This window comes from Cnephaeus nilssonii (assembly GCF_951640355.1).
Source record: "Cnephaeus nilssonii genome assembly, chromosome: 6".
NCBI lineage: Eukaryota > Metazoa > Chordata > Mammalia > Chiroptera > Vespertilionidae > Cnephaeus > Cnephaeus nilssonii.
The window spans coordinates 66605578-66619712 of NC_137077.1; the positions used below are offsets into that span (position 1 = coordinate 66605578).

Genomic DNA, 14135 nt, shown 5'->3' on the forward strand with positions numbered 1-14135 from the left:
AATATGGACATTTTAATGGTGTTGATTCTACCAAGCTATGAACATGGTATATTCTTCTACTTGTTTATGTCTTCCTCTATCTCTTTTTTTCAACGTCCTGTAATTTTACACGTACAGGTCTTTTACCTCCTTAGTTAAGTTTATTCCTGGGTACCTGAATTTTTTTGGTGCAGTGTAAATGGGATTGTTTTTTTAGTTTCTCTTTCTTTGGGTTCATTATTGTTGTACTAGTAGCCCGTTTGCACGAAGATTCGTGCAATAGACCTTCATTCACCTGGCTGCCTGCACCAGTTTTCTGCCGGCACCAGGGACCCAGGCCTTGGCTGTGGCCACCGCCTTCTGCCTTTTTCAGGGTCGGGGCTTGGCCCCGGGTGGTGGCCTTGGGCTCCGCGGCACCCAACATCCTTGCTAAGGATCGCAGGAGCCGACCCCCAGTGGTTTCCTGCGATCCATGCAGGATGCCCACTGGTGCCCAAGGCAAGGAAAGCCTCCGCCCCAGGCTTTCCTGGCCTTGGGCTCGCCGCACCCAGCGTCCCTGCTACCGATCACAGGAGCCGACCCCCAGTGGTTTCCTGCGATCGGTGCAGGCTCCCCGCTGGTGCCCAAGGCCTGGAAAGCCTCGGCCCCTGGGACCCCTGGGAGCGGCGGGAGGGGCGGGATGGGCACGGCCAAGCCCCCCCAGGTGGCCTATCGACCCCCGGGACCCCCGTGAGCGGCGGGAGGGGCGGGATGGGCCCGGCCACGCCCCCACAGGTGGTCGATCGCCCCCCCGGGACCCCTGGGAGGGGTGGGAGGGGCCGGCCACGCCCCCCAAGTGGCCGATCGACCCCCGGACCCCCGGGAGGGGCGGGAGGGGCCGGACCACGCCCCCTCTGGTGGCCGATCGCCCCGGGACCCCCAGGAGGGGCAGGAGGGGCGGGAGGGGCCGGCCACGCCCCCCGGGTGGCTGATTGCCCCGGGACCCCCGGGAGGGGCGGCATGGGCAGGGCCACGCCCCCGGGGTGCCGATCGCCCCAGGCACCCCTGGGAGCAGCGGCATGGGCCCGGCCACGCCCCCCCGGGGTGCCGATTGCCCCAGGCACCTCGGGGAGTGGCGGCATGGGCCTGGCCACGCCCCCCAGGGTGCCGATCGCCCCAGGCACCCCGGGGAGCGGCGGCATGGGTCCGGCCACGCCCCCCGGGGTGCCGATGGGCCCGGCCACGCCCCCCCGGGGTGCCGATGGGCCCGGCCACGCCCCCCGGGGGTGCCGATCGCCCCAGGCACCCCCGGGAGCGGCGGCATGGGCCCGGCCACGCCCCCCCCGGGGTGCGGATCGCCCCAGGCACCCCCGGGAGCGCCGGCATGGGCCCGGCCACTGGGCACCGCCATCTTCTCAACGGCGGATATGCCACCCGGAGTCCCTCCCCCAGCCTCCTGCCGGCCCAATCGTGGGCATAGCGGAGGTGCGGTCAATTTGCATGTTTCTCTATTATAAGGTAAGATAAAAATGCCATATGTTTCTGGGTGTTAATTTTGTATCCTACTATGTTGCTGAATTCATTTATTAAATCTAGTCGGTTTTTTTTATGGAGTCTTTAGGGTTTTCTATGTACAATATGTCATCTTCGAATAATGAATTTTACTTCTTCTTTTCCAATTTGGATGCCTTTTATTTCTTCTTCTTGTCTGATCACTGTGGCTAGCACTAACAATACTCTGTCGAATGGGAGTGGTGAAAGTGGCCATCTTTTTCTTGTTCCTGTTCTTAGGGGAAATGGTTTTAGTATTTGTCCATTGAGTATAATATTTCATCTAGTCTTACTCTTGAATATTTTCAGGCCCATTTTCAGTTTGCTTAACATTTGCTAAAAACATACCTAAGTGAAATTTGAATATTGATACACAGTTATCCTGACATCTTTGTTTATGGAGAAGATCAACCAAAGGACTTGTATGCATGCATATAAGCCTAACCAATAGACACAGATACCAGGGGGGTGAGGGCATGAGTGGGGGTGGGGTGGGGAGGCAATGGGGAGATAAGGGCACCTATGTAATGCCTTAATAAAGGAAAAAAAAGATTGTGATAATCACAAAATTAAAAACTTTCATGCATAACAAAACAAATTCCAGTTTATCTTTCTTTGAAGTACTCTTAATTCTAAGTGCTATTTTTTATTTTTATCATAGTCTTTAAAAAAAAAACTTCATTGTTGAGAGTATTACAGATACCTTCTCTCCACCCTCCCCCCCCATGGTCCTCTTCCACCAGGTTCCTGCCACGCCCCTCCCCAGGCCTTCGTCACCCTATTGTCTGTGTCCTTAGGTAATGCATATATGAGTGTAAGATCTTTGGTTATTCTCCTCCCACACACCCCCTCACCCCTTCCTTCTGAGATTCGTCAGTCTGTTCCATGCTTCTGATTCTATTCAGTTTAGTTTATTATGTTTATTATTAGTTTATTTTTATTTTTAGATTCAGTTATTGATATGCATTTATTGCCATCTTGTTAACTTAATTTTGTCTAAATCTTTATTATTGAAAGTGTTACATAGGTCCTCCTTTTCCCCCCATTAACCTCTTCTGGTTAGCTCCCATCCTACCTCCTACCCCCAGGCCCTTACCACCCCATTGTCTGTGTCCACAGGTTATGCATATATGTATACCAGTTCTTTGGTTGATCTAATATTTTTTAACCCTTCTTTTTCTTCTTCTTTCTCTTATTAAAGAACTAGTGGCCTGGTGCGTGAAATTCATGTGTGTGCGGGTGTCCCTCAGCCCGGCCTGCACCCTCTCCAATCTGGGACCCCTGAGGGGATGTCCCACTGCCGCTGGCTCCTAACTGCTCACCTGCCTGCTTGCCTGATTGCCCCTAACCACGCTGCTTGCCGGCCTGATTGCCCCCAAATGCCCCCCTTTGCCAGCCTGCTCGCCCCTAACTGTCCTCCTCGCCAGCCTGCTTGCCCCAACTTCCCCCCCCCCCTGCCGGCCTGCTTGCCCCCCTTTGCCCCCCCTGTCGGCCTGCTCACCCCATCTACCCCCCCTCCCCCCGCTGGCCTGATCGCCCCCAACTGCCCTCCCCTGCCGGCCTGATCGCCCCTAACCGCCTCTGCCTTGGCCCCGCCACCATGGCTTTGTCTGGAAGGTCTCCTGGAAGGTCTCCCCGTCTAATTAGCATATTATCCTTTTATTAGTATAGATACCCTTCAACATTTCATATAACGCTGGTTTGGTGGTGATGAGCTCCTTTAGCTCTTTTTTTTTTTTTTTGTCTGTGTAGTTCTTTATCTGACCTTCAATTCTAAATTATAGCTTTACTGGGTACAGTAATCTTGGTCATTGGTCCTTGCTATTCATCACTTTGAATATTTCTTGCCCCTCCCTTCTGGCCTGCAAAGTTTCTGTTGAGAAATCAGCTGACACTTGTATGGGCACTCCCTTGTAGATAACTAACTGCTTTTCTCTTGCTGCTTTTAAGATTCTTTCTTTGTCTTTAACCCTTACATTTTAATTATGATGTTTCTTGGTGTGGGCCTCTTATGGTTGTTCTTCTTTCAGACTCTCTGTGCTTCCTGGACTCTGCTTTCTTTCACTAGGTAGGGGGAATTTTCTGTCATTATTTCTTCAAATAGGTTTTCAATTCTTTGCTCTCTCTCTCTTCTTCTTCTGGTCCCCCCATAATGCGAATGTTGGTATGCTTGAAGTTGTCCCAGAGTCCCCTTACACTATCTTCATATTTTTGTTTGTTTTTTTCTTTTTGCTCTTCTGATTGGGTGATTTTTGCTTCCTCATATTCCAAATTATTGATTTGATTCTTGGAATCCTCTACTGTTGAATACCTGTAAGTTATTCTTTATTTCAGTTAGTGTATACTTATTTTCTGACTGTTCCTTTCTTATGTCTTTGACATTCTCACTAAGATCCTTGAAAGTCTCATTAAGTCCCTTGAAGCTCTCATTAAGACCTTTGAAACCTTATAACCATTGTTTTGAACTCTGTTCCAGTAGTTTGCTTGCTTCCATTTCTTTCATTTCTTTCATTTGTGACATGTTTCCTTGTCTCTACATTTTGGCTACCTCCCTGAGTTTGTTTCTATGTATTAGTAGAGCTCTTATGTCTCCTAGAATTGGTAGAGTGGTCTTGTGTAGTAGGTGTCCTGTAGGGCCCAGTGACTCAACCTTTCCAGTCACCTGAGCTGTGCACTCTAGGTGTGTCCTTTTTATGGAAGAGTTGGAAGAGTTGCTATGCAGGTGACATCCCTATGCAGCAGGACTTGATTCAGTGGGGCTTTGGTGTTCACTGAGTCTGCCCCTTGAGTGTGTTGCTTGTGGATGTGTAGAGTTGTAATCTGCTATGGCCTGAAGCTCTCCATTAGGTGCACCGGCTCTGGGGCTTCCAAGGAGGTGCAAAGTCAGCCACTGCCTGGGGCCACCTGGCATGAACTACAGTGAGATGTACAGATGACTGCTACTACTATTGGGCTAGGAAGTGCCCGGTGAGGCCACGTTGTTGAAGCAAGGCAGGCTGGTGTCAGTGTAGGGTCTTGGGCCTTGTATTGATAGGTTTGATGCCAGATGCTGCTTGAGAGATTTTAGGAAATCTGAAGCCTGAGCCAGAACAGGCCATTCATATGAAAAAGCCAAGGGTGGGTTCTCAGGGAATCATCAGGGTAGAACAAACAATATGGGCTATTGCTTAGAGAAACTCACATATGGCTGCCAGTCAGCTTTGCCATGGGGGAGGTCCCAGCACAGGAACAATGACCCCAGCTAGCATCCCTGTCTGGGAGAAAGCTGCCCATGAGTTTCTGCCCTGATGCCAGACAGTTCAGTTCCTCCCTGTATGTCCCTGGATTCCCCTAAACCTGCTGCCTGGTGCTGGAGCTTAGAGGAAGCAGGACCTTACAAGGTCGTGGAACACCTGGTACTTCAGCAGTTTTCATGTCACTCAGCCACAATCCTTGCTGGTTTTTACAGCCTGAAGTTACAAGGACTTCTTTTCCCAGCTCTGGAACCCTCGTGGGGGGCTGCGACCCCCTGTTTCTCAGGGGCGGTCTTGGAGATATCCCTCCTGATTAAAAAAATGTCACATGTGGGTGTTGGACCAGCCCATTCCACGCCTCTGCCCCTCCTACTAGTCTCAGTGTGCTTTCTTCTTTATTTCTGTGGTTGTAGAACTTCCTTTCAGCCAGCTTTCAGTCAGTTCTGAATGATGGTTGTTCGGTATTTTGTTGTAATTTTGATGTGGTTGTGGGAGGCAACAAGTACTGGTGTTTACCTACACCTCCATCTTGGTTCTCTCATCACAGTCTGTTCCCAATAATACATTTACAAATGAAATAACCAGAAACTTGGTTCAGGCATTATAGGGAAACATCTCTTTTTAAACTGATGTTGAAATAGTATTGAATAAAAATAGTGTGATTAATCTTATTTTTGCTGTTCCAGGTTATATATGAACAGGAAGGTGTCTATATTCACTCGTCTTGTGGAAAGAGCAATGACCAAGACAGCTTGATTTCAGGAATATTACGTGTTTTAGAGAAGGTATGTTAACAGTAAATGATTTTATTTAATAATTAATTGTTCATGGTAGTGGCTAATCTTTGGGGCATTATCAGCAAGTTTGGATTCCATGTGTAAGATAAAGATATGTAATTGAACAGTAGTTGTAAACTTAACATTAAATGATATTAGAAATAAAATACTTTAGATAAGTCAGTAAAATGGCATGGAATACTTAAAAACTTAATATGTAGAAGTTGCAGTAATATAATCTAATAAAGAGGGAATATGCAAATTGACTGTCATGCCATCACAAAGATGACGGCGCCCACAGCGGAGGTGGGGTTTCCGTAACACAAGATGGCTGCACCCACAGTGGAGGCTGAGTTCCCCTAACGAGCCTTAATGAGCAATCAGGGACCTGAGGCTATGCCCCCTGCCCAGTGGGGCTTTACAGGGACCTCAGGCCGTGCCCCCCGCCCGGCAGGTCTTGACAGAGGACCTCAGGCTGCGCCCCTCTCCCCGGCACCAGGCCAGGGGACCTCAGGCCGCGCCCCCCGCCTGGCGGGGCTTGACGGGGGACCTCAAGGGACCTCAAGCTGCTTCCCCCGTCCCAGTGCCGGGGAACCTGAGGCCACGTCCCCCACCTGGCGGGGCTTGATGGGGGACCTCAGGTCGTTCCCCCTGCCAAGCGGGGTTTGACAGGGGACCTGAGGCTGTGCCCGCCCCCCCACCCCCCCCGGGTGCTGGGCCAGGGGACCTGAGGCTATGCCCCCCGCCCGGCGGGGCTTGACAAGCGTGGGCCTGGCCGGGTCTGGATCTCACCCAATGGGGGTGGGTCTGGCTGGGTCTGGGTCTCGCGCCATTTTGAGGTGCTGCGGGTGGGCGGGGACTTGACTCTGGGTCCGTGGTGCACCCCAGACTCTGACAGGAGGAAGATTTTCATATACATTTTACTACATCTCTGACACTTCTATTATAGAGAAAGGGCAAATAGCAGTATTAAAATATTTCCTCTAATTAATCCCCTTTTAATGTGCACGAATTTCATGCACCGGGTCACTAGTTTCTTATAATAAAATGTGAGCAGAGTTTTAAAATCTACATTATATTGGTTGTCCAGTAGTAGTTTATATATGATATCGCATATTTAAAGTGCTAGTATTTAAGAGGTTAACTTATTTTGGGTTCATGAGATTAAAAATAATGTAAGAATGTAATAATGACTAAGAATGTAAGATATTGCTGAATAGTAAATAGTTTTTTTCTAAAATTATGTAGTTCATAATTTTTTTCTCTAGGATGCTGAAGTTATAGTGGATTGGAGACCATTGGATGATGCTTTAGATTCTTCGAGTATTCTCTATGCTGGAAAGGTATTTAAAAAAAAATATATGACTCAGGAAAGTTAGGGCATTAAAAAAATAGCTTTATTGAGATATAATTCATATACCATAAAACTCACTCTATTAAAGTGTATAATTCAGTGGTTTTAGTAAATTTACAGTTTTGTTGCAACCATTGCCAATATTTAATTTTAGAACATTTCATCACTCCCAAAAAAGAAACAACCTTATTGGTTGGTCACTCCTTAATCTCCTCTTCTTCCAGTCCCTGGCAACCACTAATCTACTTTGTCTCTGAATTTGCCTATTGTGGACATTTCCATACAATGTGTGGTCTTTTGTGACTGGCTTCTTTCGCTCAGCATAATGTATCAAGGTTTATGCATGATATAGCATCTATTGATATTTTCTTTTCCCCCCCTGAATAATACTGCATTTATGGACATACCACATTTGTTTTTTCATTATTTGATGGACATTTTTTTTTTCACTTTTAGACTAATATAAATAATGCTGCTATGAACATTCATGTACAATTTTTTGTGTGAGCATATATTTTCTCTTGAAAACCTAAGAGTAGAATCATTGGGTTTTTATGATAATTTGTCTTTAACATTTGTATCATGTGTTGACTTCTCACTGTGGTAGGTAGAGATTTAACTCTGTCTTATCTCTATTTCACCTTCACCTTGAAACTCTGGCTCAGCTGTCCACATTTCTTCTCTAAGTATTTAATCATGTACATGACCTTCTAATTTCATCTTCATAGAGACATTTCTTCCAAAGTCTTACATGCTTCATTTTGTACTAGTTGCCCTCTGGGTTTTCTGTGCAGCAGTTATCTTGGGGATTCTTTTAGCCTTTTTCCCATATTTTATTCCCTCCCTCCTTTTAAAAAAATCCTATGCTGTTATCTACCTATTTGGGTTTACTCCCTTGTTTTGGGTTTACTCCCAAGTTCCAGTGCTTTCTAAGGAAAAAAAAAGGTGCATGGGAACAAAATAAAATTTTTTTAAGACTTTTTTATTCTTATTCTAGATCGGATAGCTTGGCTGGCATAGAATTACAGTTTTGAAAATAATTTTTCCCACATGTTTTTGAAAGTTGTCATCCCAGGTTTGTCTAGTTTTTTTTATTGATGTTAGGTTGAATGAATTCTAATCCCCTATCCTTTGTATGTATTTTTCTTCTTTAGAATCTTTTAGGATGTCCTGGTAATGAGCCTTTGTAGTCTTTTTTATTTTTTGTGCTGAGTACTTGATGGGCCTATTTAATATGGAAACTTGAGTCTTTTATTTCTTAGGAAATATTTTTGAGTTATTTCCATTTTTCCTTTTCTTTCCTTAGGAAACTCTTTAGACCTTCTGGACTGGTCCTGTAATTTTTTTAATACTTTCTTTCCTATTTTCAAATTCATTGTGTATATGTGTATTCTATATTCTGGCAAATTTCTTCCATGTTATCTTTTAGCTATTTTATTGCCTTTTCATTTTTGTTATATTTTTAAAAAATATTTTTTCAAAATACGTTTTTATTGATTTCAGAGAGGAAGGGGGAGGGGAAGAGAGATAGAAGCATCTGTGATGAGAGAGAATCATTGAATGGCACCTCCTGCACGTCCTCTGCTGGGGATCAAGCCCACAGCCCAGGCATGTGCCCTGAACAGAAATTGAACTGTGACCTCCTGGTTCATAGGTTGACGCTCAACTACTGAGCCACAGAGGCTATGCTATTATAGTTTTAATTTCTAGGAAATTGTGTTGTTTGTTCCTTCTCACTGTTACCAGACAGGGGACCTGGCCGTGAGTGGGTCTGCCTAGGGCCAGCCAGTAGTGTGTGGGTTCTTGACTTTGTGCAGGAAAAATTTCACAACACGAGTCCAGGTGATTATGAGGGAATGTTATTAAAGCTGGGGACAGTAAAACAAGAAGGGGGTTAGCATAGAAGAAGCAACTGGAGAGCCTAGGCTGGGCTGTCCTAGCTCTCTGGGAAGTCAGCTGAAAAGGGGCCTTGGAAACAGGTTCAGGGGTTAGCTTGGGATGAGTTTCCACTGCCCATTGCTCCTCTGGTTGCAAGTCTCACGGCGTCCCTTGGAGTGTAGGAGATGCCTTCCTGTGGTGGAGGAAGAGGGGAAAGGAAATGGTGGGGGCTGCTCCCTAGAGGGAAAGCTGAATTCTTTTCTTGCTGGCAGGAATCTTAGGGGAGGTCTTGGGGAGAGGAGGGTTGTTTTTAGCATAATATTCATCAGCTTTCTAGATGTGCTCCTTCAGAGTCAAGGTCTTCACTGATTGGTCAGTGTCAGGGCAGGGGGTGGTTAGTCATTGCAACTAATCCTGGTGTTGCCCACTTGGTTTTGCTACTTTTCTGGGACTGGAGCTGAAATACAACTGGGGCTTAGATGTTATTTCTAGGGAGGTGACCTTCTGTACCTGCTAAAAATTGCTCTGCCAGTTCAGCTATCTGTCTCAGTTTCCCTGTTCCACTTATCCTGGCTCACTGGCTTGCCTCACCCTGTTTTTAAACACAGCATCCTGTTCTTAGTGGATGTAATGTCCTTCCTTATTTCTAAGGTGTTTAAGGATAGTTTTTTTAAAAAATATATATTTTATTGATTTTTTTACAGAGAGGAAGGGAGAGGGATAGAAAGCTAGAAACATCAATGAGAGAGAAACATCGACCAGCTGCCTCCTGCACACCCCCCACTGGGGATGTGCCTGCAACCAAGGCACATGCCCTTGACCGGAATCGAACCTGGGACCTTTCAGTCCGCAGGCCGATGCTCTATCCACTGAGCCAAACCGGTTTTGGCTATTTTTTTTTTTTTTAGATGCTTTCATTTCTGTATATAGTCTACTTCCTCTAATTGACTTTCTTTTTCTTGTTTCATTTGGACTTTCTCTTCTGTATAGACATTTGCCTGAAGTTTGGTGATCTTTGTAGTGCTCGTATTTAGCAGCACTCACAGAAAAGTGACTATAATCTCTCAGGTTTGAGTAGGTTTGGTAATAGTTGGGACTCAGGGTGACCTGGCTAGTCTGCTTCCTTTAGAATCCTTGGTGTTGAAATTTAGGGCTACTCATTCTTCAGAGAACAGTCTGCAGATTCCCGGCTGGAAAGGTTAAGCCTGGATTCTAGTGTTATGGGAACTGAGTGGAGGAAGAGAGCTAGGAACCTTGCCAACTCATTGTAGAGATGGACTTTTAGGTAATTCTCCTGTTTTTAGAGTGTTATCCCTTTCCTGAGTGTGCTTGGTTTCTCCTAATCCAGAGATAATCTATTAGCTTTTTTAATGAGTAAACCCCTAGCCTCTGGACTTTGTTAGTAGTCCTGTTTTTAGCTTGACCTTTATCCTGATTTCCAAAAGTACTTGATGTACCTATTCCAAGCCTTTGTGTGAGGTGAGGGTTCTGTAGATGCTTCTTAGCTTTCTCCACTAGAGATGGTAGAGTTGGTAATGATGGTGGTAAAGGCTGCATTCTCCCTCCCCCCCACACAACAGTGTTTTTATTTTATTTCTTTCTCGTTTTTGTTGTTAATGCTATCCCAAGGATATTTTTCCATTGATATTTAGAAATAGTGGAAGGGATGGGGGGAGACAATGAGAGAGAAACACTGAAGTGAGAGAGACACATCTATTGGTTGCCTCCCTCATGTGCCCAGACCAGGGCCATGGATGGAGCCTGCAACCAAGGTGTGTGCCATTGCCCAGAATCAAACCCGAGACCCTTCAGTCCGAGTGCCTACGCTCTATCGACTGAGCAAAACTGGCTAGGGCAGGGCTGCATTTTTTAAATTGAGTAACCATGTGTGGGGGGCTCCCTAGGAAGGACCTGAAAGAAGAAACACTCCACTTTAGAATTTCATTTATTCAGTCACTCCCCAATTTTCAGTCTGTATCTGTTCTTATTACTTAATTTTCTTGTGCCTTTATAATATCTCCTATCCCTACAAATTTCCTTTTTTCCTTTTTAAAAATAAAAGAATGATACTAGCAATATATGAATACATTCTTGTAAAAATTCAAATAATGGAAAGTTAAAGTCCTATTTGATTATAGCCCTGTTCCTCATCTGTCCATTAGTGTATGTCTTTTAAGAATTTATCTGTACAGTTTCCCTATCTATTTATCCATTCCTAGTTTTCTCCTGTGCATTTCTAATTACATATTTACATGTAGTTGTTATACTGCACATATTATCACAACATTTTTATTTACTGTATGTATTGAACATAGATAAATATTAACATATTATCAGTCTAAACTATTGGCTAATATTTCATTGGCTACTCCCTAGTTCAGTGATGGCGAATCTATGACACGCGTGTCAGCACTGACACGCGTAGCCATTTTTGATGACACGCGGCCGCTGAGGCGGCCGCATGCCGAGGATGAAACATTTGTGAAATAATGTTTTTTCCTCAAAGTGACACACTACCTGAGTTATGCTCAGTTTTTTGGCGAAGTTTGACACATCAAGCTCAAAAGGTTGCCCATCACTGCCCTAGTTTATTCTTTACTCATTTCTTTATTGATGAATATTAGGAATTTCCAATTTTTTCACTCTTACAAACAATGCTGTTATGAAAATTCTTATATATGCCTCTTTGTATACATGTGTTAGTATTTTTTTTTTGGGGTAGCTGATGAAAAGAGAGTTGTGGTAAAACACATGCCTATTTTGAATTTTAATAAGGTTGGCTGAACTGCCTTTTTGGAGTAAGTACTGTCATCACAGTATGGGGATAGCATTTCCTCATACTGTCTTTCCTGTTTTTATTTTTTAATTGAATAGGGCAAAGTAATTGAAATTCATCTTAACTTGCTTTTCTTTGATTGTTTCTGAAGTTGGATATCCTATATGTTTGGCACTTTATATTTCTTCTTTGACTTGCTTGTTGATAGCATTTGCTTATTTTTCTCTTTTGATATTTGTTGATTTTGAAATAAATTGGTAGGAGTTGTTTTTGTATTCTGGATGTTTTTATGTCATCTACCATATATTTTGGAAACATTTTCAGCCAGTCTTGCTTCCCTTTTATGTGTGGTATCTTTTGCTGTATAGAAGTTATTAGACTTTCTGATTTAGTCAAATTATTAACATTACATTTTAGACTTTTGGTTTTAGTCTCTCTTTAAATGGCAAGTTGTATTAGAACTATACATGTAGATATGTTATTTGTAATGTTTAGCTAATTTTAAGTTAAAGCAAATATGCAACTGATGGCTTAAATAAGTAGGCACCATTGGCTGTTTTCCTCAACCGGAAGTCTGAAGATTGGGAGCTATTTGTAGTAGTTATCTTGTTTGGTCTCTTATGGTTATGAGGTGGCTGCCATGTTTTTAGCCAACACAGCTTCATTGGAAGCAGGAAAAGGGGGAAAAGGGATGAAGCTTTTATTAGGAAAGCAAAATCAGTTCCAGAAGCCCTGCAGTTGACTTCTGCTTATATTTCATTGGCACCCCTAACTGCAAGGCATCCGGGTAAGCTTTTCTTCCCCTCCCCTCCCCTCCTCTCTCTCTTTGTTTTCTAATTGTAAGAGAACGTTTATTTAGAAAGTTACAAAGATAGAAGAAGTGAGCCAGTTGGGCTGTGTAGGCTCAGGAAACAAGCAGCAGAAGCAAAAGAAGGGCCCTTGGAGCTTAGGAGAGGGAAAGGCAAAGGTGTAACATGACTGGGGGGAAGGGGAGGGGGATGGGAAAGGTGCGGGTGTACTCCCGATGGTAAAGATGGGCAAGGGAGGAAATGACAGGAAATAGTGTTCGCGTTTTCTCACCAGTGATGCCTGCCATAATGTACAAATTTAATTTATGTAGATGCTGAGAATTCAATTATTGATTGAAATTAAATTCTACTTCTAGTTTCTAAATATTTTATGTGTTACATCATTTTAGGATTCCAGTTCAGTTGTAGAATGGACTCAGGCCCCAAAAGAAAGAGCTCATCGAGGACCAGAACATGTGAACAGTTACGAAGCAGAGTGGGACATGGTTAATACAGTTTCATTTAAAAAGAAGCCACATACCAATGGAGGTATGAATTAAATCTTTTGAAATCTTAAACTGATTTGCTGCATTATTATATAAACAAAAGTACAAAGAAAGTTCTTTTATGTTCCTCAGAGAAGAAGGATGCTTTGGTGCTTTAATACAGATAACTCTTATATTTTAGTTATATTCCCTTTTCATCACTTTTTTGCTTTGTTTTGTTTTGTTGGTTGTGACTTCATAAAAAAGGCTTTAAAAATACTTTTTCTGTTTTGTAGTTATTAATGGCAAAAAATAGAAACACTTTAGAAAATTGCTTTGGCTGTCTCTCATGCATATTTTTCTTAATCTAGTAGAATTTTTAAAAAATAAAGTTATTTCATCCCAAAGCACCAGGGGGAGATGGAGTATACCACTAACCATCCTATTCTAATATCAGTGTTTCCTGGGAATTTAACAGCTCATTGCAGTCTCCCCTTTATACATGTTCAGTGATTATTCTCTTTTACATATATATTAGAGACCTGGTGCATGACATTCGTGCACTGGGGTGGGGGGGTCCCTCAGCCCAGCATGCTACCTCTCACAGTCTGGGACCCCCACCACCGCCGCTGCATTCACCAGCCGTGAGCCCAGCGTCTGCCTGAGCAGTGCTCCCCCTGTGGGAGCGCACTGACCACCAGGGGGCAGCTCCTGCATTGAGCATCTGCCCCCTGGTGGTCAGTGCACATCATAGTGACTGGTCATTTTACCTTTTGGTCAATTTGCATATTAGCCTTTTATTATATAGGATTTAAATCTGTGTTTGCTATGTGGTAATTATCTACATGTAGATAACAAAAAAGAGCCAAGCCAACAGCCTGATAGAACACACATATTACTCCAAATATGGTATAGCCTATCTGTGATATGGCCAGGTTATTTGTGGATTGATTGCTTTTAAATATATTAAACACTTGTATGGAGTTAAAATGTTTTTTTCCTATTGATTCCTCTATGTTTTATAAGTAAAAGTATATTTTATATCTTAATGATTTTGGTTTGGCTATAGGAATTTATCCATGTTTACCAGAATTTATTAGAATATCTGTTGCTACATTTATATAGCATTGTTACTAAGTAAAATTGATTTTAATATATGGTCTGGGAAATTATTCTCATATACTAGAGGTCTGATGCATGAAATTCGTGCAAGAATAGGCCTTTGTTCCCCCGGCTGCTGGCACCGGTTTCCCTCTGGCACTGGCAACCTGGGCTTCCCTCGCAGCCCCTGGCCTTATCCGGAAGGATGTCCAGTCTAATTAGCATATTATGCTTT

General features: G+C 43.8%; 1 protein-coding gene across 2 annotated transcripts in view; it reads left to right on the forward strand.

Annotated features, from left to right (window-relative positions):
- Positions 1 to 14135, forward strand: part of TBC1D15 (TBC1 domain family member 15) — an 83639-nt gene that overhangs the window by 23124 nt on the left and 46380 nt on the right. For both annotated transcript variants that reach the window (XM_079774379.1, XM_079774378.1), the window contains exons 2-4: positions 5429 to 5527; positions 6787 to 6861; positions 12725 to 12863. In XM_079774379.1, coding sequence (XP_079630505.1) covers positions 5429 to 5527; positions 6787 to 6861; positions 12725 to 12863 — 313 coding nt within the window. The remainder of the gene's footprint in view (positions 1 to 5428; positions 5528 to 6786; positions 6862 to 12724; positions 12864 to 14135) is intronic.